General features: G+C 42.9%; 2 protein-coding genes across 5 annotated transcripts in view; one reads left to right on the forward strand and one right to left on the reverse strand.

Moving 5' to 3' along the window:
• Positions 1-231: 231 nt before the first annotated feature.
• Positions 232-23319, forward strand: part of HNRNPAB (heterogeneous nuclear ribonucleoprotein A/B) — a 28919-nt gene continuing 5831 nt past the window's right edge. Inside the window, exons 1-9 of one of the 4 annotated variants that reach the window (XM_036391472.2) lie at positions 232-365; positions 479-763; positions 3601-3769; positions 3855-4013; positions 4428-4559; positions 6154-6262; positions 6356-6508; positions 6587-6671; positions 6927-7251. In XM_036391472.2, the coding sequence (XP_036247365.1) occupies positions 516-763; positions 3601-3769; positions 3855-4013; positions 4428-4559; positions 6154-6262; positions 6356-6508; positions 6587-6657 (1041 nt within the window). In that variant the 5' untranslated portion in view covers positions 232-365; positions 479-515 and the 3' untranslated portion in view covers positions 6658-6671; positions 6927-7251. Of the gene's footprint in view, positions 366-478; positions 764-3600; positions 3770-3854; positions 4014-4427; positions 4560-6153; positions 6263-6355; positions 6509-6586; positions 6672-6926; positions 7252-23319 lie in introns of those variants that run through there. The other 3 variants (XM_036391471.2, XM_036391474.2, XM_036391473.2) reach the window with 3 other exon arrangements.
• PHYKPL (5-phosphohydroxy-L-lysine phospho-lyase) lies at positions 9301-17715 on the reverse strand. Its single transcript, XM_036391469.2, has 13 exons — positions 17635-17715; positions 15993-16111; positions 15066-15225; positions 14383-14457; positions 13468-13555; positions 13257-13373; positions 12974-13056; positions 12458-12683; positions 12044-12198; positions 11422-11511; positions 11083-11213; positions 10615-10671; positions 9301-9480 (listed from the first exon to the last, which is right to left on the reverse strand). Exons 1-12 carry the CDS (start codon positions 17694-17696, stop codon positions 10643-10645), a joined length of 1335 nt encoding a protein of 444 aa, XP_036247362.1. The 5' UTR covers positions 17697-17715; the 3' UTR covers positions 9301-9480; positions 10615-10642.

Genomic DNA, 23319 nt, shown 5'->3' on the forward strand with positions numbered 1-23319 from the left:
GGGAGCGCGGCCCCAACCCCGATCGCTGGGCCCGATCCCCGGCCCCGCCGGCAACTCCCGGTCGCGCCTCGCCCGCGTGGCCCCACCCACCGCGGCAGGGCAGCCAGCAGCGAGAGCAAAATCCTCTGAGTGACAGGCGGCCGTGTCCAATCAGGACGCGCCTTGTTGCGGTGTGGCGCAGGCTCCGGCGGTATAAAGGCGGCCACGCGTCGCGGGCGCGGGCCTGAGTACGTGTCTGAGGGGGAGGCGGCGGTGGCGCCGGTGCGGAGCAGCCGCGGGGAGCGGGATCGGCTCCAGCGCTAGTGCCGGGGCGGTTTTAATTAGACTTTGGTCAGCCCGGGTTTTATCGGGAGCGGATTTTAAAAGTAAGTACGAGCGGAATGGCGGCGGCGGGAAGGGGGAGGGGTGTGAGCGGACCGGATCAGACCGGCCCGGCCGGGGAGGAGCCGCCGCGCTGACCCGCGCTCGTCTCTCGCAGGCGTCTCTCGTCCCTCTGCCTCTGCGGACGGGGCACCATGTCGGAAGCGGAGCAGCAGCTGGCGGCCGGCGCCACCCAGAACGGGCACGAAGCGGCCGAGAGCGCCGGGGAGCAGCAGGCCGAGACCGGCGCGGCCGCTGCGGCGGCGGGAGCGGCAGGAGCAGCGGGAGCGGCGGCGGCGGCGGCGGGAGCCGGCCCAGCGGCGGGAACAGCGGGCACGGCCGCCAGCCAGAATGGGGCCGAGGGCGATCAGATCAACGCCAGCAAGAACGAGGAGGATGCGGGGTAAGCGCGGGCGCCATGTGCGGAGCGCCGGGCCCAGCGCGGCCCTGCGGCGGCAGCGCCCCCAGCCCCGCTCGGGCCGGCGGGAAGGGCGGCGGGAGCGGCCCCGCCGAGCCGGGGCCCTGCAGCACCAGCGCTTCCTTTGTTCTGGCGCTGCCTTTTGTTGGCGCCATGTGGCGGCTGGGGGAGGGGCGCCGAGCGGGGCTGTTGCCGTCTCACGCTGTAAAATGGAAGGGGATTTACCTCTCCCGCGTTTTCTTCATCCTTTCCCTCTTAAGCGAAAGGGGCGGATGGAAGGAGTTGCTTTCTGTTGGGGGAGGGGGGCTGGCTCAAACTTTGCGGGGATCGCGTGGTCCATCGCCGTTGGCGTCGATGTGATTGTGAATGTTTTGTGTAAAGCACATAAAAAATAATCCTGGCCTTGGAAGGCGGCGTTGATAACTTAAGTATTTTTTAAGGGAAGTAAAAGGAAAACCAGCACGATTGCGATAATGCGCGGTGTGTTTAAATCGGTAAGAGCTATTTTGGTGTGCTACTTTGCAGCATTGTCAGAAAATGCCTTAAGTCTTGGAAGGGATTTCTGGAGGGGTCAGTGTAGTTTCGCTGTGCTTTGGTGGTGGAATCCTTGTGTATACGAGAGGAATTTCTTTCCTATCATAGTTGGTCTGTTCATAAACACGCATAAATGACACGAACGTTACCTGGCTATTTCTCAAGTAGTTCTTTGTTATTCAGGCTACCCCGTGTATTTAATTGGAACTCCCTTTGTTACCGCTGAGCTCTGAACCAGAGGGTCAGATCCCTTAGGTTAAACAGAGCTCTGAAGCCAGTGTTATAGATTTTTGACTATAAAGGAACCAATAACACTTGCACAAGCTTCCCACGAGCTGGGGCCGGATGTACTCTTTGCAGACACTAGAAGGATTGCGAACCAGGCCTTTTAGCTCTGTACGAATTTTTCTTTAATGTTTCTAGTATTTCGTGCTGAAAAAAGGGTGATGTATTTTCCTTTCATGAACAGGAGGTGACAAGCTTCAGACCCAAATCGGTATGAAATGAAACTTCTTAGAAAATCACTTATTCAGAGGGATTGACGTACGTGAAAAATGTAGTGCTGCCCAAGGCACTGATTTTACAGTGTTTTGTTATGTACTAAAATAAGCTTCAGTTTAGCTGCACAAATACACTCAAGAGGGTAAAATGACTGCGTGTTAAGGGTGCAGTTGTCTAGTCTGTGACCTCTAAAGGAAAAGCCAAATACCGGGTTTTTGGTCCCAGTTTCAAAGGTTCAAAAGTTTTAACTACTGTGTTATTTAAATTAGGTATCGGTTTTTCCAGTTACAAAACAAAGCACTGCAAATTGCAAAGTGTAACACATAGTGCTGTGGTGAGAGGTGAGTTTAGCATGTGGCAATGCCATAAAGCAGCCAAAGCTGCCTCCAGACAAATTCCTGTCATCTCCTATCTTTCGATTGTTCTGTGTGGTCAGCGATGACAGGGTGTGCTGTCAGTCCGTACAGGTTAGAGCAGCCACGGGCAGCTGTTGGGGTGGGAAGGAGTCCCCCAAGCCCCTTTCTTTGCCCCAGTATTGAAAGGCTGAATAAAGTTCGCTTGGCCGTTCCTCCAGGGCTCTGCTGTAATGGCTGCAGGAAGCACACGCTGTATTTGGGCCCGGTGCTTCCTGCTGCACTCATCGAGAGTGCACAGCTTGCTCTGCTGAAAAGACTTGACTTCAGCAGATAAAGGTTTCAGCCAGCTTAAGAAAAAAGGGAAAACCCCCATAAGGTTCCCCCCTCCCCATTGCCTCTTGTGCATAAATAGATGCTGATTATTAAAGTTACACATAAACACCAAAAGCCAATTTTATTTAAGCGTAGTTTCATTTCTGAAGTGCTGCTACCTTCCAATGTCAATCTAGGTTGCCTCCAAACAAGAGTAATGACAACTTGAACTGCTTCAGTCTATAGTTAGATAAAAAGGCTCGAATGCTTTTAAAAGCTTAGTTTGTTACCTTGGAAACTATGAAAATAGAAAATGCAGCCATGTTATTAATGTTTTCATTTGAAGTGAAGCATTCGAAAAATTCCTTATTGCCTGCTATCACTGTTTTGTTTGTTAGCTTCACTTCTCTATTGTGCCCTGAATTTAGTTCTTTGAGCTAGATATCCTCCTTCAGAGGGTATTTTGTATGGGAAAGTGGGCAGGGAAGAACTGTATCCACCTACTTGGAATTAAAACTGAGGATGGAGAGACTCCTGTAGTACTGATGAAGACAGACCTAGAGTCAGTAACTAAGCAGGAAGAACTGCACAACTAACACAGTAGTTAAGGCAGGTCCAAAGTCCCATCTGTTGTATGTGACTGTTATTGGAAGTCACAGATACCTGGACTAAAATTTTTACAGCTGTTTAACCAAACCTAAGAGAGCTCAAATACTTTGTTTTGGATACCTTATTCTTTGCTGAATGCTTTCAGAGCAGTAGGGAATGATCCTAAGTTCTTTGTAAAAACTGAGTTGGCAGTACTTGATAATCAGTACTGCTTTCTTGCAAATTATAGAATACATTTGTTAAAGCAAAAGTTACTAGCAAGGAATATTTCAGGCTATTCTTATTAATTGGCAGGGTGCATTGTGGCATTCCCTCAAAAAGAGGGGGAGAAGCCCACCCTTGTGCACTCTGTAGTATCAGCAGCTTTTGACAAGGTGCAGTTGTTGCACTGGGAACAGACAGTCCTGTTCTGACAATGCTGCTGAGGTGTGTACCACTGAGCATCTTACTGCATGGCCTTTTCTCAGTGCTTCCTGAATCTGAATAGCTCTTCTCTCCTTGAAATTTCAGGAAGATGTTTGTTGGTGGCCTCAGTTGGGATACAAGCAAAAAAGACTTGAAAGATTATTTCACCAAATTTGGTGAGGTAACCGACTGTACGATAAAGATGGACCCTAACACAGGAAGATCCAGAGGCTTTGGATTTATTCTCTTCAAAGAACCTGGCAGTGTTGAAAAGGTGAATTTAAGCTAAATATTTTAGATCTTTTAACTTCTAGGGGAAACTTTTCAGCTTGAGTTAATCATACCAAACTGTCTTTTAGGTTCTGGAACAGAAAGAACACAGACTAGATGGACGACTAATTGATCCCAAGAAGGCCATGGCAATGAAAAAGGATCCAGTGAAGAAAATATTTGTTGGTGGGCTAAATCCAGAAGCTACAGAAGAGAAAATCAGGGAATACTTTGGAGAGTTTGGAGAGGTGTGTAATGATATCTTAGTAAACTCTGAAAGTATAGTCTCCAGTTGCTGTTTAGTTTTTTAATAATTGGCAAGTTTCAAAGTGAGTTAGCTTGAGATGTATCAAGCCTTCTGTAACATCCAGAAGTTTCCCAACTTGAGAGCAAAGGTGGCACTTACTGCACTAGGTGCTTCCATTGCTAGTTAGAGACCCTTGTCTTTAACTCAAAGCATTTTAGCTGATGTTAACACCAGTCTGAAGAGTTGTAAAATGGAAATCTTGGATCTGAAAGCCACTGTTAGCATAGAAAGGCCTGCAACTTTGGTGCTGCATAATATGCATAAAGAAGAAATTTACAGTTTTGCTGTCCCAGTTTCTGTGCATTTAACTGTTCATCTAAAACATGAGTCTGAAAATAGTATTTCAAATCTTCAGATTGAAGCAATTGAACTGCCAATGGATCCAAAGACCAACAAAAGGAGGGGGTTTGTGTTCATCACTTTCAAGGAAGAGGATCCAGTGAAGAAGGTTTTGGAGAAAAAATTCCATAACGTCAGTGGAAGCAAGGTAGAAACTCTGACTTGTAACTCTTTGCTCAAGGGTTATACTTCTACATCTAGAACCTGAAAAGGCTTTTGTAGACCTCTTGTGTCAAAGTGCCAAATTTGCAATAAGGACAGCTTGAAGTTTACCATAGTGGTGTTATGCCCCAAGTTCTGTCACAGAGGCTACCAAAGCTCTTTGACAATACTTGTGGCTTTCATTGCTGGATTTTAGGGCCTTTGGTATATTAAGTATCTAACTGCATTCATTAATTAGATGTGGAGAAATTGGCTTGTGTAGCAGTGGAAGCCAATCCAGCAGGTAGATGCCCATTTTCAGCATAGAGCACTTGCATAATGAAAGCCTTGCAGATGCCTAATTTTGCAAGCACCTGGCTGAAAGTGGCTCTGTCTGATGGGGGACAGCTTCTGCTTTCTTCTCTCTGGGGCTCCTTTCTGCAGCCCCCCTGCTACCAAAACCTTGTCATGGAAACCCACTACAAGGATCCAAGGAGTGAATGTGCACTTAGGGAAGCTTGTGCTGGGTCAACTGGTTATGGGAGCTGCTGTAAGGGTGGTGTGGGGTGCTCTGACCAGCTGACTGCTCATCTGAGGGAATAGCTAATGGAGAGAGGCTCATGGACCAACAAATGCAGAGAGACTGGAGGCAAATGATGTGTACTTGCTCAAGGTGTCCCTGTTCCCTTGCTCTGAGGCCAGTGCTGACCACATAATCTCAGGTTTACTACACTGGGTCCTACTGTCTGACACGGACTTGGATTTGGTTTAAAACTGGTTTTGACACAATATAAATTTTGGCAAACCTAATGCAGTGGAAAAGTCACTGGTTAGCAGTGAAGTTTGTTTTCAGGAGAGATGAATGCCTAAATGCCAAGAGAGCTGAGAAATTCCTGTATCATATCTCTGACTTGTTTTTGTGTTATAGCCATAGATAATAAAAAGCAGATTACCTTAAAGGTCCTGTGGTAAAGAACTCCAAGCCAGGCTTGCTCAGGAGCTGTTCCTTTTGCAGCACAGTAGCTTTAATCTTGGACTGTGCACAGATCCAGGAACCTGGCAATGGGCTGACAGCTTGAACTGCAGCCTGGGAACCTGTCTTGGAAAGGCCAGTCTGTTAGTATTTGATAAATGGTGATTTCAGGTGTTGGTAGGGGTGTAGTACAGTCCATCCACATACACAGGGTGTACAATAGCTGCCAGGAAAACTCCTTTTTGTGCATTTCTCAGAATCCTGTTCATTCAGTGCAGGTCAGGTGAAGCAGTCTGATAGCAAGAGCCTTGTCCTGGAGCTTGTGCCAGGTGAGAGGGCAACCTTGTGGCTCCTCAGCACCTCTTCATGGTGAAACTGATGGTAGGGAATAGGCAGGATAAAATGCCCTGACAGCAGTGGCCTCTTGGAAAGGCTGACAGGGACTTACCTTTGGCCAGGTGGCACAGTAAATCAGATGTCCCTGCATTAGTGCTGCTCACCTGACCAGGAGCACAGCACGTACACCTCCTTTGCCTCCAGAGGAACCTCTGGCTTCTCCAGGTGCTCAGGTGGGGGGCAATGCTGCTCTGAGACACTTTACAGACTCTTCCTTGTTTTCTATTTGCAGTGTGAGATTAAGGTAGCACAGCCAAAAGAAGTGTACCAGCAGCAACAGTTCAGTAGTGGAGGAGGAAGAGGTAGCTATGGAGGAAGAGGCAGAGGTGGAAGAGGCGGCGGTAAGTACCACACACACTACTTTAGTATGGACACATTCTAAATAAGTTGTGTGTACTAAAATGGGATTTTGTGGATGGTTTTCCCTTCTATAGCTCAAAGTCAAAATTGGAATCAAGGTTATGGCAATTACTGGAACCAGGGTTATGGGAATCAAGGATACGGCTATCAGCAAGGTTATGGTGGCTATGGAGGCTATGATTATTCAGGATATGGGTATTATGGATATGGACCAGGCTATGATTACAGTAAGTAAAGAGAACTGTATTGGGTATAAGCAAGCATAACTAATTAGCAGTTTAATGCATTTGTTCTCTTGTTCATAGGTCAAGGCAGTGCAAATTATGGGAAGACACCAAGACGTGGTGGTCATCAGAATAACTACAAGCCATATTGATCAAACTTATTCAGGTATGCAGTGGCATGGTCTCTTTTGGAAAATGACTGCATAGGTTTTGTATACAATGCTGTAGATGGATACTTCAGTTCTGTACCAAATTTAACTTTACAATAAATTTCTATGGCCTGTTAAATGTGCATCTTACTTGGAAGAGCTCCCTGGAAATGTTTTACATGTTTAATACTTACCAATAACTAGTTGTCTAGACAGTGTGGTGTGTCATTTTCAGCATTGCTGAAGATATTAATTAATGATTTTATTAATAGGTTAAACTGAAACTGATTTTGAGGGTCTGCTTAAAGCTGCAGCTCTGCATCTAGGGACTGCCTCTTGGAGTTAACTATGGACTCTGCATTACTCCAGTTGTACAGAATGAGATGCATCTTAGGGAACCAGTGTCACTTTCCACCTTTTTATTTTGTATTGTTTTTGTGTCATACATTTCCTGTAATGGAAGTGTTAATTTTACTGTACTTTTTGGTACCTTTTTGGAATCTAATGTATTGTAAGGTATTTTACATGTGTTCTGATTCACCATGACATGGATATTGAAGCTATCCTAGCTTTTGAAATAAAAAAGGCGTAATCTAGTGTCTTGTGCCATTCTTCAGCTCATGTGTTAGTAAAACACCAGTATCCTGTTCCCAGAACTTAGTTCATGGCAGTACCTTGATAGATTAAGAGTTGTGCTTAAATGTTTTTAATCTTAAAACTAGAAGGCTGTGTTGGTAGTTGTGCTCACTTGCAGTTTGAGTGGCAGCTAAAACCTGCTGTCACTTGTGCCTGGAGGTTGTGAAGGAGAGCTCAGGTGAGAAGCCCCAGCTTGGTGGGGCTGTGCTGGTGAGGTGGTGGCTCTGCTCTAGGCAAGCACAGAGGCTCAGAGTGACTGGAGTGGTGTCTGCTTTGGGCTCTGCTAGGAGGAGCCAGAGCTGTAGGTGTCAGGTAGGGCTTGGGAGTCTGGACAGCACTGCAGGAGGGAGCTGAGAGGTGTGCAAGAAGCTGGCTGCACTTCCTCCATGTTTCACTGTCTTGAGTCTGAGACTTGTCTGCAAGTTGTTAATAGGCTGTATATACCTGCCTTGAAAGGCAGGTTGGACAGACATTCAATTACCAAATGCAAAGTCTGAATTTTTGCAGCCTTTTTGTATAGTGGAAAAGGCTAAAAGAACTTCCACTGCAGTTGTGGGTGGAAAAAACATCTCTTTCTCTAGAGATGAGTGACCAGCTAGAAATACTCTCCTTTTTTGACTTTACTCTTAGTTTACTGCTATTTTAAGGCAATAAGTGTCATGTGATTTGCCTGTCTTGTTGCAGACTCTTAAGTAGCAAGCTCTACTGCACAAAGTAAATTTCTAATCTTTGTTGCAGTGATCAATTTGATATTAATCTCCTTTTAAAGCTAAAATCTGGCAATATTTTTTCTTGTAACAAATTCTCTTTGAACAAGTAACACCTGCAAGTGGAATCAAATCAAGTAACTAAGACAAGAAACAAACACATGTTACTAGTGACCTTTCCAGGTTTTTTTAACAAGGGATGCAGCTATTTCTGCATGAACTATAATCTGCTGCTCCCTGCTGGTTGTCCTTGAAAAGAAAAACTTGCTTGTAAGTTTAGAAGTCTGTAAGACTCTTCTGGTGTTAGGTGGAAGTCTTTTGAGTATTGGAAAAAAAAAAATCAGATTTTAAATCTTATAGTTGACAACTTTACAGCTGGACCATGGAACCTGCAGCCCAACTTAATTGCAAATAAAAAAACAGCAGATCACTGAAACAAATGAGTACAGTATTTAGAAGTCTTGCTGTCTCAAGATTTAAAATTTAAATACTTTATTACATACTTTTAATATTTTTTTTCTGTGAAATAAGGGGTAGCAGAATATTTTTCTAGCAAGCACTTGGCCCTCCAGTGGGAAAACTGCATGGTACCAGGCCCATAGTGCTGCAGTCCTTCTGGCTAGTAGTGTCCTAGCAAGAGTTTGTCAGCTGCTGTTGTGGTGGTGGTTTTTGTCAGTAGGTGCTCAGGTAATGCTTCCTTAACAGGTGATGTGGCCTTAGGCAGGAACTGAGGATACTGGTACTTAAATGCAGAGCTGGCTTTTCCCTTTCTTCTTTGCATGAAAAGTTTGTGATACAAAGAACTGCCTGGTGAAAGTAAAGGCTTGTACACAAGGTTGTTGCTTATGGCTGTAAACTCCTCTTAATTTACTAATCCTACTTGGATATTTCTTGAGGACAGACTGTTTGTAAGAAGTGGTTTGGGAGCCATAGCCCTCAGCTGTCTGTCCCTCATGTGTTTGATGTCAGGAATTTGGAACTGAAGTTTTTGACTTAACCTGGTGGCTTGAGAGTGTTTGTTGAATATAGTGCTACTTAGGGACCTTTTTCTGACACTGGCTGCTGAAACTCATCAGAGTCCTGGGAAGGACTGGGTGTACTGGCACCTGGAATGGTGTTTGCAAAGATAGCTGAAGACTTGAAAATATCAGAACCCATTGGCTCATCCTAATTTGAAAAAGTCATAACCTGAAAGTACATAAATTTAGCAAATGTATTTTGTAGTGGCCATTAGAAAAATCCTCCTTTAGAATCAGTTTTAGATATGCAGTTTTAAATAAAAGCCAATTCCACACTGCCAGAGTTGAGACAAGCTCTTGTAAAATTTATTTCTCCTAGAGCTTTTACTAAAAACAAGATAAAGGAAAACAGAAAAATCAGAGGTGACTTATCTGGCCTAAGACATACTAGGATGAAGATTAAATGTGCATTATTATAGTAGAATAATGTTTCTTAGTAGTAGATCTTGAACATTGTTTGAAACCTATGGAAAGAAAATAATGTTACGGTTTTTTTTGTAAAAGTATCATTAAAAGAAATTACTTCATTGCCTCACTTTCGCTTACATTATATGTAAGTGTCTTACTAGTACTGTACTTAGTAAGAGGCTTTTTGCATTCTTGGTTTCCTGTAGAAAATAAAGGCATTTTTCTTGCTTAGTTTAGATCACAGATAAGTACATTAAGTCATTAGGGCTCTAATTTGCACTGGCACTGTTCAGTAATCTTTCTGTTCCTAAGAATAAGTAGTATAAACAGCTGTATGTCTTTCCATTAACTTGCTAAATAAAATATTAACACATTTCTCTTGTGCCTGCTATACTAATATACACTGACCTAAAAACATATTTCTCCTTAGCTCAGGGCCATAGCACTGTGAATGTCACTGTGGTTGAGGCCACCAATGGTTACACTGCTCACAATGACCACATTAGGTGCACTCCTGCCCAGCTATCCAGAGTTCTACCAAACATTGTGGGTGTCTTTCAGTCAGAGTAGTTTGGAGAAGTACTAAGTGTACAAAGGGTGTTGTTACCAAGGTGTTAACTGTGAGTTACACTCTGCTCACGAGTGTGCAGCAAACTGAGTTGCAGCTAGATGTTCTCTTGGCAACCTACTGAGGGACCTCACAGATGAAGACATAACAAGGCTTTGAAGACTTAACAAGACCAATCTTACTCTGATTTCCACAAACTTTTGAGTCTAGGGGTAAATGGACCCTGAAGGATGAGATGCCAACTGTGAACCTGAAATGACACTTAAGGGGAGATCTGCTGAGAAGTGGTTATGCAGCTGGAGCCTGAAGGCACTGAGCAGGAAGCAGAAAAGCTCTGTTTGTGTGGATGTGCAGTCATTTGCATGCTCTAGAGACAGTCATGTCTGGGACATGTTGGCCCTTAAAACAAGTGATGCACACAGTGTTGCTGGGAGGGTCAGAGCGATAGAGGGCAGTTGTGAATGCTGGATGTACACAAGTGTGGTCCATGCCTGGAGATTCCCAGAAATTCCTGCAAAATTTGAGTAACAGCATCTCTGTGGAAGCTTTATTCTGACAGTGCTTGTGAAGTTATGTTTAGAAGTTGGATTTTAAATCCTACTGGGTGGCTATAGGTAAATACCTGCTCAGGTGGAACAAACACGTGTTTTCTATTGGTTCAGACGTTCCTTTTCCATATCTGAAGACAGAATAAGAAACAACTTAGAAAAGCCATGACTTTGTGACATTATTTACACATAACTTTCTTAATGATAAGTCTGTAGAAGTTGTATAAAAAGCTAAGTGGCAAAAGCACATAGATTACAGCTTTCAGGAACAGGACATATTTTACAAATTGTGCTTGTTTGGATAAGGTAAACACTCAAACCTCAGCCAGAGCACAGCTATTTTAAAAAGCACATGCATCTGCAGAGGAAGTAGTTTTGTTGGAAAACTTAACAGAATAACTGAGAAGGGAAGGCTATGTGCTCAGCATTTACCATCTTTGCTCCATTTTAGCATTTGTGAAAATCTGGCTCAGTAGCTCAACATTGTCTTCAAGAAAGTTCAGAAACCACCCACTATTTTTGAAGTTTTGATCATTTTTTACCTGTTAGTATTTTGTCAATTGTCTCCACAACAAATTTTGCATCCTCCATATTAAAACACATCGGGGGCTTGAATTTCAGCACATTTCTTCCTGGCCCATCTGTACTCAGTAGAATATATTTTTCCTTAAGTCTGGAAAGAGCAATAACAAAGAATTACATTTTGCTCTGTATGTAGCTCAGTGTCATGGTTTGACAGACCACAGCATCCCAGAAAACTCACTTTCTCTCAAACCATGACACTCAGGAAAACTTGCAACACCAGCCTGCAGGATGTCACACTTTCTACACTGACTGGTTTCAGTTTTGGCCAGCTGGTTGTGTTTTAGCAACTCCTGTACCTTGTTATTAGGTCCTCTGCTTCTGCTGTGGCTGGAGTCCTTTCTGCCTGGTCCTTGATTAAGTCCACTCCAATGAATAAACCACAACCTCTGAAAAAGAAATAAAAACAGTCTGTCAGAGTCAGTGTCAGAGAAAGGAACTACAAGTGAACTAAAAAAATGAGGCTTTTTTTAACACCAGACCTTTACTGCATGAGAATTACCTGATGTTTGGCTACTGTTAGAAATAAGTTTTGCTGCTCTGAAGAAATGGGGTAATACAGACTATTGTCTGCTCACCCTGGCAAAGCAAGACAGGATGTTAAGTATGTTTCCATCTAGCTCATCACTTCTGTACCCTGTGCACTTGAACTTTGACTTCAGACAGCAGTTTGAACAGTAGCAGTTGAAGCAGTTCAACAGTCTTAGCAGCTAATAAATAGATAAAACAGTAGTGGCCCAGAGTGGCAAAGTATATGAGACTTCAGATAAGCTCAAGTTTGTTTTACTTCATTGTACAGGAGGCTATTTTTGCTGAAAACAAGGTTTTATTAATTTCTCAAAACACAATCTGTTGGATTGAGTTGTTGGACTGAGTGAACCAAAGAGAAAGCAGCCAAAAATGTAAATAAGACACTGGTACCTGACATCACCAATGATGGGATGCTTGATTTGCTGCTCCTTGAGTGTCTTCATCAAGAAGTTGCCTACCTCTGTGGCATGAGCCTGAAGGTGTTCCTTCTCAATTACATCCAACACAGCTAATCCAATGGCACATGAAACAGGGTTCCCACCAAACTGAGCCCAGGTAGGGACACACACCCATGGAAAGGGAAAAAAGATGAAATCATGTCACTGAAAGTGTAGCCTCAATGATACAAGGAGCACATTATTTTATTAGATGGAGCCAATACATAGTCACAGGCTAGAAACATAGAAAAGTACAGTGAGACAGTTCCTCTTTAGTTACTGTGTGGCAAATACTCATAAAAACACACCATGAGTATCTGATTTAATCCTTAGGCTCCTTTACAGAAGTGGGCAGCTGTTTACTTACTGTATTAAAATACTCCACTCCTGTGGCCGCAAAAGCTTCTGCAATTTCTTTTGTTGTTGCTACACAAGCAAGTGGGTGCCCATTTCCTATTGGCTTCCCCATAGTGACAATATCAGGTATAAAATCTTCTCCCTGAAGCTGGAATGCCCAGAAGTGCTTGCCAACCCTGCCAAAGCCAACTTGAATTTCATCAGCAATAAATACACCTCCTGCCTCGTGCACATGCCTGTAACAAAACAGATTTGATTGTCTCTTAAAAGGAAGGAGAACATAGCATTTATTGTTTAGCAACATGCAGAAAGTGTTACTTTGCAAACTTTGAGGAAACAAACACATACAAGGCTATGTTGCATACTGTTGTGTGTTTATAAGCAGATCTTTGCCATATACAAAGTTGACATTCCAACACGAAGGCTTGGGTAATTTCCTACCTATCAAGCTCTGTGATACAGCAGGCAGAGAATTATCTATTTACCAAATATGTTAAGTTAAAAAAGATAATGAATGACCACTTACTCTGCAACCTTCTGAAAATATCCTGCTGGGGGAATGATTTGACCACCAACACTTGGTAGAGATTCAACAAAAAATGCAGCAATCTAAAACACAGCATATAATGTTTGAACACAATACAGAAAGTTGTGGAGCAAGCTCTTTGTCCTTAGATGGTTTTTGATTATTAGTGTGATCTTACTTTTCACAAGTCCATACCACTTAATTTAGTAACTCTGAATTGCACTTACAGTCAGGCACATTAATTTCTAAGACAAGACAAACAGTTATGGAAATGATATCTTACCTTTCTGCCTCTCTTCTGTGCATGCTCAATAATATTTTTTACTTCATCAGCATAGGCTGTTACTGGATCTTCATGGTCTTCTCTATAAAGTCCTCTGTATGTGTCTGGAACAGGAGCCTATGCAAAGGAATAATATCCTACATTCAATATATCATAAAAACAACTTCACTCAATTGACAAGTAATTGATAAGTATAGGCTGAAGTACATACCACGTGGACCCATTCCTTTTGTCCTTCTAGATTTCTGAATTTATATGGGCTTATGTCAATCAAAGATGTCAGATGTCCATGGTAAGCACTTAAAAAACAATTGGCAGAGCTAAACAGTAATTTCCTCAGTATCAAGAGTTCTTGAGTATTAGCATTCCAAATAGTACAAAGTAGCCAGCTGCTATCACCTGGTAGGAAATTCAGTAACTTAAGCTGAGAACAGCTCTTATCAGAACAGCAATTTCTTATTATCAATAAGCTTAGTACTTACACAACAACAAACAACAAACTTGGGTTTGTTTTTTTTTATATAAAGGATGCAGAGGGACAGGACTTACCACTGGTGACTGGAATCACAGCAGGGGACACATCAGCAGTATCACAAGATTGCAGAATGAGAAAGGCCTATTTCTGAATATCCTCCAGCAATGGAGTTTCCAGTGACTGTAGGCATCCTGTTCTAGTATCTGACTCCCTTCATGGCAAAAGATTTTTTTCTATGTCTCATCAAAATCCATCAGGTTTGAACTTACATCTGAGGTATTTTTTCCTGTCACCATCCATCTTCACACCTGGCTCCCATCCTTTTGCTCCTTCCATGAGACAGCTGTAGTTGCAGTGAGATCTATCTGGCTGTCTCTTGCAGCTGAACAAACCCAGCCCCTCTCACTGCTGTGGCTCCTTCCCCATCGTGGCAGGTTACTGATGGCCCCTCCTTCCAGTGTGTCAGCAGCTGGCAAGTACTGGAGAGCCCAACCACAGCTCTCAGGGCTGGGCTGGCAAATACTCAACAGGGGGAAAAATTACTTCCCTCAGCTTCCTGGTTACAGTCTTTCTACTACAGGAGGATTTCAGAAATGCTCTGACCATGGGCCAAAACTGAGCCTTGTACCCCCAAATTGCCCATGTACTCACTGGTCTAAAACAATCACATCCTCGTGTTTTGTGTACTGCCGTGCCAGTCTCAGGGCAAGGTCGTTGGCTTCAGACCTACAATGGTAAAATTCAGCAATTGTTTCATTGTGGATATCCTGAGTTTTGAAATCTAACCTCCCTTGCACTGCTCTTTGTGTCTGCAGAGAACAGACAAAACTTGAAGCATGTTATGCACAAATTCCTCAGTAATCAGCACTCTCTAGGTAGGGTAGGACTGTTCACCAGAACAGAATCCGTCTTGAAAAGCCAGAGCACAGGAACTACTGAGTACAGGAGCTACTTTCTGAGAAACAATTTGGCTTTTTTTTTTTTTCTTCCAGATGAAGTTTGCTTAAGAATGTGTGCCCCCCTCCCCAACAGAGGCAATGCATTGGTACATTTAATTTTGAAATGTCTGTCAAGTCAGAAGACAAATCAGACAATAAACTAACACAGCAAATATGTACATTACTGTTTTGAGGTCCAAGGTCTTACAAATAGAATAAAACCCTTCTTAAATAAAGCACAAGTTTAGTTCCAGGTCGAGAGCTTGTAGAACCAGAGCCATGTTTTTGTCAGTATCTAGTCATCCACACCAGAAATTGGTTGTTGATAAGAAAGTGTGTACTTGTCTGTATACACCTAGTAAAGCCCCTGTATCAATTCTAATGTACCCGACTTACCCAGAATTCAAAAAATAGAAGATGCATAATTTCTCAGGTAGTGTTTTTGAAAGTCTCTCTGCATAATCAACCAAGTTGTCATGAAGATAACGAGAATTTGTATTTAACAATTGATTCTGTTCATGGGCTGCCTTTACTATATCAGGGTGACAGTGTCCAACTGCAAGAGAATGTGGAGAGTGGTTTGAGAGCTCTTCATATTACCCAAGATGTTCATTCACATGCCAGATTAACACTGACATTTCTCTAATAGTACAGAGATATTATCAGTAGGGCCTTAACAATGGTAAATCTTGTAAAAACATTTTTGTGCTCCTCAGAAGGTTTGACGTTGCCTCCCACTGTATTTAAGGTTTGTAGTTAATCCTGGAAATTGATATGCTAAAACAAATAGTGTCTGATTTGATGCTTGGATTTAGGCATTGCCACAGTTCAGGAGTTTGGGAAGGTGCAGATAAGCTTTACTTTCAAAGAATTACTAGTCCTGATAGGGGTTAGGTTAGAGAGATTTCAAATCCTGTAAGAAAGCAGCAGTCACTTAATTATACACAATTAAGGCATCACACTGAGCAGTGGCTCTGTGACTTTACACTTAACAGTAACTTCCTCAAAACCAACAAAATGTCACTTGTTCATTTTACAGTAAGGTGCTTTACTTGAGTTTCCATGGGAAAAAAATCTGTATGTTTTAGACATATTTCTAGGAAGACAAGACAGGAAGCAAGTCTGGAAAGCACATTAACACACCCCAATTCAAGAACACTGTAATTCCCCAAACTACAGGCTCAAGAAAGTTTCCTTCCACTTTTCCAATTAAACACCCCCTCCCCCAGCACAGTGCAACCACAGTAAAAGTACTGGTTGTTCTTTGTTCTGCTTAAAGAAACACAGCATCAAATAACATACAGTGCCATGACTTGAGCTTACCATGAGCCACATTGTTTATGCAGTCAAGGTACTGTCTCCCATTCTCATCATACATATACTGGCCTTTGGCCTTCGTGATCTTCACTGGATCAGTAGGGAAAAACAGCTTGCAAGAAGAGCTATGACAAGCATCAGAAAGCAAAATATCTTAGTGAGTTTAGTTTATCCTACTGGTAAGAAACATTTCTTCTGTTTGCTGGCACTGTCATCCTGCTTTTGGCCCCTAAATCAAAGGCCTTGTACTCAGATTTTCTCAGATTAACAGGAAAAAGCACACTCCAAACCTGAAAATCCTCCTCTAGGGTCTGGCCAAAGCAGTAGGACTCACCTGTACAGCTTCATCCTGTCTTAACTGCAATTCCTGTCTGTGCTGTCTGCCCCTTTTGTTTCTTTTGTGTCTCTTACCTTGTGCTATGTTCTTTTTATTATTCTCATTATGTTCTTGCTGTTCCTGCCAACATCCTGATTTTCCAGATAGTTTGCTGCAGGTGACTGTTTCAGCTTCACTAACCATAGCTAGAACACGGAGTGATTTTATAAGGCTGGGTTTACTTAAGTGCATTTGTTTCACTTTTTAAATGGATTGCCAAACAAGTAAAATGGAAACACATCTGCCTAAGTAGGAATTGCAGAGATTTGAGACTGAAGGGCAATGCCAAACTTCCATACTTCACTTAGTAAAAGATGTCTTATACAGAAATGATTTGACGATAAATACAGAGCCATTGTCAAATGGATGACAAAGGACAATGGTGAACTAAGAAAGTACTTCATTATCTTATCCCTCCCAGCAGGTATCTTGATACTTTCTCTGTGAGCTGGCAAAACAGTTAGGGGTTTTTGTAAGCTTCTCCTAACTTCAAAAGATGCTAAGAAAGTGCTTGCAGAGGCTGGGTCTCTGTTGCCAGTGGAAGGGCAAATAATTTAGAAAAAGATTTGATGCCCAGTGTAATATTTTTCAGGCGCATGTAACTGGCATAATTCTAATTTCAGCGTTTACTTTCAGCCCAACTTTTGTATTTATACAGCACATAAAAGTAGCCTTGGATTTGAATATATATGGTACAAAAATATTCTCACAGTTAAATAAAGGGGTGTGTTGCCATACTTGGTGATGGTTTATAGAACTAAGATTTTCTTCAGGCTGGTTGAAACACCACCGGTAATGGGAAGTTTAGAACTGAGTCTTGTCCCTCATTCTGTCAAAGAGAGCAGACGTTTGTTGTTAATTCCGTCACGGGTTTGGTATAATTAGTTTCCTGAAAGACGGGCTATAATAGTGGCTGAGCCAGAACCTCGCCTGGCCCAGCACGGCCCCAGCCCCAGCCGTGCCTCCGCCGGGCTCGCAGAAAACGCTTTCTAAGCACTTTAGTCTCTAAACAGGCGCCCTCGGTATCATACGGGTTTACAGCGCAGTTTCATAATCCCCCTCCTTAAGAAAGGCTAATTCCTGTTAATTACAGCAGCGCACCGGGCTGTGCGGGCGCGGCGCTCCGGCGCTGCCGCCGCTTCCAGCCCGGGCGCGATGGCGCTGCCGCCGGGCGGGGCCCGCGGCTCGGCCCCGCTCCCGGCCACGTCCGGCGGCAGCGCCCCCCGGCCCCGGCCCCGGCCCCGGCCCCGGCCCCGCTCCCACAGCACTCACCCGACGAGCTGCCGCCGCAGGGCCAGGGTCTGCTGCCGGGAGCGCGGCTCTACCGCCCGCATGGCCGCCGAGCCGCCCGCGGGCCGGCAGCGGAGCGAGGGAAGGGAGGGAGGGAGGGAAGGAGCGGCCGCCTCCCGCGGGGGCCGGGCCGGAGGGGAGGGAGGGGAGGGGAGGGGAGGGGCGGCAGCGGCGGAGCAGGGACACGGGCACAGCCCGGCCGGAGCGCCCGGCGCAGCCCCGGCTGTACCCGGAGCGGGGACACGGGCACAGCCCGGCCGGAGCGCCCGGCGCAGCCCCGGCTGTACCCGGAGCGGGGACACGGGCACGGCCCGGCCGGAGCGCCCGGCGCAGCCCCGGCTGTACCCGTAGCATGGAGCGGGTTCTGCATGCGCCCAGAGCGGGGCAGGAGCTCAGCCAGGGACCCGGCGGGCAGCGCAGCGCTTCCCTGACAGGAGTGGGGAGAGAGAGGGACAGGCTGCGGCCCCTGGGGCCCTGCAGGGCTGCTGGCAGCTCACCCTTACCGCGCACCCAAGGGCTTTACACTGCTCGGGTTCGTCCAGCTCCGCACCCCACTCACCTCGGGCTCTTCAGGATCATCAGTACTGCTAGAGCACTCTTTGTTTGAAATACACATTGAGGAAGTTTGTTTTCTAGTTGAAAATATTCAAGCGGGTAGCTAAGGGGTAGAACTGAGATAATTCTTCCACATCACTGTTAAAGCAGAAGTAGACCCAGCCTTTTACATGTTGTAGCCCTGTGTTTGGTTGGTGGCAGATAGGGAAACACCTGACTGACTCCTTCAGAGCCAATCCTAAAGCAGGTAATAGTTAGGATTAAGAGAGGAAATGCTGTCAATCAGATTAGAATGATCTTTCTTCCATTCCTGTTTGACTGGAATTACCTAAAGAAAAATAGGATAAAGAACCAGAAAGGAGGTTCTTTGATGGATTGAGTTCTGCTACCGCAGGTGTATCCCATAACCAAGTTCATCAGCTTTTCCAGCTTGATTCTAGAAGATGACACTTTTTTTTCCTTTCAAATACATGTTCACATTCTTTTGGTTTAAATTGACAAATAGCTTTTAAAAACTCCAGAAAAACATAACTGATAATTTTAAAGCTACACTTGGCAGACTTTGCTCACTAGATATAGCCACCAATAATTATCTCTAGCTGCAATTACTTGATGAACACAGGAGCAGTTTAAATTTTGTGCAATATGGAGAATGCAAAACCAAATTGCTGTGTACTTAAAGTTAGATTGAACTTAGTCTAACTACATTGTTTCATAAGGGTCAGGTTTTAAGTAACAAAAGACAGTAGAGAAAAAGTTAATAATGGCTGTTAATCTTTATTTGAACTCTTGTCTGGTTAGGATATTTACTAGCTATTTATAATAACAACCTGAACATTTACAATTTGGAAAGTTTACTCTTGGTTACAAATGCAGAGTTCATTATACATATTCACACAATTGTAAAAGTAATCTGTACAGAGAGACCATTTTTTAAAATCTAGTCTTTGCTTTTATTAAAAAAAGCACAAGAAAAAAAAGTTTTTTTAGGTCTCAAGGTAATGTATTGTCCATTACAGCTTTAAACTAGAAATACATGATGCAGTACTAATTAATACCATTTTAACATGTTAAAGCAATGGATAAGAAATACTGTTATTAATGCCTTCATTTTTAAAGTAGTTGTTCCCCAAAGAAGAGTAAATAGAATACTTTTCGTGGCACATACATGATCAAAAGTCACAAAAAGTTTGCAAATGGAGATGTTAAGTACATTTTCTCTAATTTTCATATCTATATATTTCTTTTCAAAGGTCATATACAGAGATTTAGCCAGTTTTGTATAAAATACCATGTAAATACATTCAAAACTCATTTTTGGCAAGCTGCAAACACACAAACAGCCCTTTCTCCTCTGAACAGCCTCCCTGGAGTGATGCAACCACTCAAGTAAATAAGGGGCACTTGCATAACGTGGTGGAGGATTAAGCTCTATTGACATAATTTCAAAACAAATATGGACAGATAAGGCACACGTTGGATTATTTTCTAAACTGAATACAGATTTGAGATACCAGCAGGTACAGTTTCTCAAATGCTGTTGTACACATCAGTTTTGTATCATTTCTATGTCCAAAGTCATGTAATGCAGCAAAGCAGGGGACTTTCAGTTTTGACTGTGGTATTTGTGCTGAACATTCTTCATATTCAGTATTTTTTATTGTTTTTAAGATAGCAGAAAAAGAAACCCAAACTGAAACTCAAAAAGCTGTTATGGAACTCTATAAAATTGCAGTCTATGAAACAAACCAGCAAACACAACAGGCTCCAGCTCTCATTTGCACTGATGGCAGCTTAGGACCTTTCTGCTAAATTTAGAAGTTCAGTGGATATCATGGGTGCTTTTGCTTTGCAAAACCAGACCTTAATTTTTTAATGTAGTTTTCAAGAAATACAAGTTTCTTAAAAATAAGCACTCACCTACACTTAAAAAGTTCCTGTAAAATGAACTTTTTAAATACAGTGTTTAACATTATAATCAAAAGCAGCAGATGGGGTCAGTGTCATTTACAGATACTTGGGTCAACTCCTTTTAAAGTTTCTGTTCATTAATATCTAAGTTATGTAAGAAACCACACAAGTGAGCTGACACAGAAGTGAGCTAATTGTTCCATGAAATCACACTTGAAGGCAACTTGTAGAACTTAACAAAACAGGAATTCATTATTTGTCCTAAGTCATAGGAAAACCACAAATGTTACTAATGCATTTCTTACTCCACTCTCTTGTCAATAATTCAACTTCTTGTGCATGGAAAACTCGTGTTTCCCAGCCTTGCTGTGGTTTCCTCCAGGCTCTCTATGGTAGTATACAATAATATCATCTATTAAGTCCCTCCTCCATTCATATCTAAGTGACAGATTTTCAGCACTTGCTTTAGCTGCAGGTTACACAAGGCACACATCCCTTGTGTTGTGCCATCTGATGGGACACAAGCACATGGCAAAGTTGCAGTAGTTCACCTGGGCATGTGAAAGTACTAAAAGCAATTTTTAGCTTACAAATATAAATTATCACCAGGGAAAACAAAGTTTAGGATTTTTTTTTTACTCGCTGGTTTGCTTCAGTCTGTCATAGATTCGCCCAGGTGGAGCTCTGGAGTATTTCAAACTGAAATAATTATGCTCAGGTCCAGTGCAGTGCCAGAGACACGGTTAAAAGGCAGGTGACTGCAGTAAGTGACACTGAGACTGGGCTAACTAGAGTGAGCAGTTTCTCTCTGCCCTTTCCTTTTCTTTAAAAAAAAACCAAACAAACCAACCAACTATTGCAAAGGGTCAAGAAGTGTGCTTACATAAATGCTGTCCTGAAAGTTGCCAGGTTCAGTGTGTGCCACAGTGCTTGCCTGGGCAAGTTAGAGTGCCACAGGCCTTCTGAAACGATCCATATGTGTAAATTTTCACTTGAAAATCTCCTGGTTAAACCTCTGCAAGGCTGGCTGAGCTGCTCAGCATGTCAGCCTGTCCTGAACAGGTATTCAAGCAGGAATTTCAAATTAAACAAAGCAATACTGAGGTTCTTTCCACCTCTGGACACTCCTTCCTCTGCCAGAGCACATTGGAACCAAACTCACTGATCTGAATTCAGCCACACACCCGCACTATTTGTCCAGGATGAGTGGTTTGGGGACATTTAAGTTTTTATATCTTAATCATTTACAGTTATTCATATTTTGCATATCTTAGAGAGAAATCTGTTGCCTACAAAGAAAATAATTCAGAACTTCCATGCTCAAAATTTTAAAAATAGAAATGTGTCAGGAAACCTACTATATGTAGATTTTATGTGCATAATGCTGTAAATTATCTGGGCAACTGAGAATTTACAGATATGTGTCCCAACAGATATCTGGGACTGAAAAAACATGAGAATACTGTTGTATTTCCCAAGAAAGAAATAGCAGATTTGGAAAAAAAGAAATTCTATCCATGCACTCCTGGTTTTACAAGTATCTATTCAAGCTGTAGAGTTACACAAAAGCCAGGTGTGCTGTAAATTAAGAGACACTGTCACAGCACAAAATTTGCATAAAATTTGCTTCTATTTTAAAAAAGTCTCCTCTAGAGGGCAGCATTGAACCAGCATTCACCTTTATAATGCACAAATTGCATTGACAGGCCAGGGGAGTTATTCACCATTATGAGGAAGCTGGAAACTTCATGGCATCTTAATAGTTTAATTAATTTTTATTACTTGTTTTAATCAGTTGTGCATTTCAATATGTGAGTTCTTGCATTCTTGCCTAAGACCTTCTGTATTTGGCTGAGTACAAAACCAAAACTTTACCCTGGGTAGTGGTTACTATAACAATTTTAAAATCACAGGTATCACTTCCATGGATTACTTTGCATCATTGCATGGCATGTCTTAAACTGCTGAAACCTCCCACATGTTTTGCTGGTTTGCTTAAGGATTTCAAATGCTGAATTTATGAAATTACAGAAGACAAAAGCTCATCTAAATATTTTATCTATTGGTTTCCTAAAAAGAAAACACATCAGAAAGTCGCTTACTATTAAAAGAAACATTCTTATTTTTAAATACACAGGAGAAAAATCCATACAGAAATAAATTCATCACCATTATATATACAGGAAGTGTCATAAGCAGTGCATGCAGGAGAGGCGACTCCCCATGGGAATAAAACAAAGCATGTGGCAATGTCTTAATTATGATGTTTTTAAACTAAAATATTGATGAACTGACACTTGGGAACAGTTCCAGTTTGGGGTCAGTTGAGGATTTCTCTGCCACCTGTTTTGTAATCCAAAAAAATTCCTGAATTCACTGGCCAAGCCGTGACTGAGCTGCAAAACTCTTAATTAATCACATTTGTCCCCATGAGAACAGGCCAAATTATTGGGTTCATGCTCTGGCAAGGTTCCTCTCAAGCTGTGCAGTTACACACATGGGGTTTTTTTTGCCTTATTCCCTTCTTCCCCAAATCCATCCTCCCCAGAAGCTTCGGGGAACACTCCCGTACTCAGATGGGTGCAGCATCAGCACTGACACAGCCACAGCCAGCAGCAGCTCCTCAGTCACAGAATGCACATCCTGTGTGTCACAGCAAGGCAGCCCTGCCTGCAGAGCCTTGGGGCTGAAAAACCTTTTAGGGGTCTCAAGAGAGTTCTTGTGCCCTTAAGGTTCAGTTTGGGAACGTTGCTTCCAAAACCCACTGGGCTACATTGTGTTAAGAGAGAGGATTTTGGTGGTGACTGGAAAGATGTCACTAGCTACAGTTTGAAATGGAAGAGCCTTACAGAAAACTGTGTCCTCTGCTCCTGGGCAGCAGCAGACATGGTTGCCTTAACCTCATGGAAAGCACCATGCAGTTAAATTAGAGGCAGGAATTTTGTTTTGTCAACTAAAAACCAAAAATATTCTGGTTTGAGTTTCAGGTTCCCCCAATATCAGAAACTTCAGTGTGTTACCCAGAATGTCTATTGATGAATCTATGAAGTTGCACCAAATATTTTAGTCAAGAAAAATCAGTGGCTCAGTCTCAGCCTGACCCACATTTCATAAGCATTAGCAGCCTCTCTGTCACTCATATTCATTGCTGCTGACATATAGTGGTAACATTCAGCTGCTTTTTGGAATTGCTGTAAAGCA

This window comes from Molothrus ater, chromosome 15 (assembly GCF_012460135.2).
Source record: "Molothrus ater isolate BHLD 08-10-18 breed brown headed cowbird chromosome 15, BPBGC_Mater_1.1, whole genome shotgun sequence".
In the NCBI taxonomy this organism is placed as follows: Eukaryota; Metazoa; Chordata; class Aves; order Passeriformes; family Icteridae; genus Molothrus; species Molothrus ater.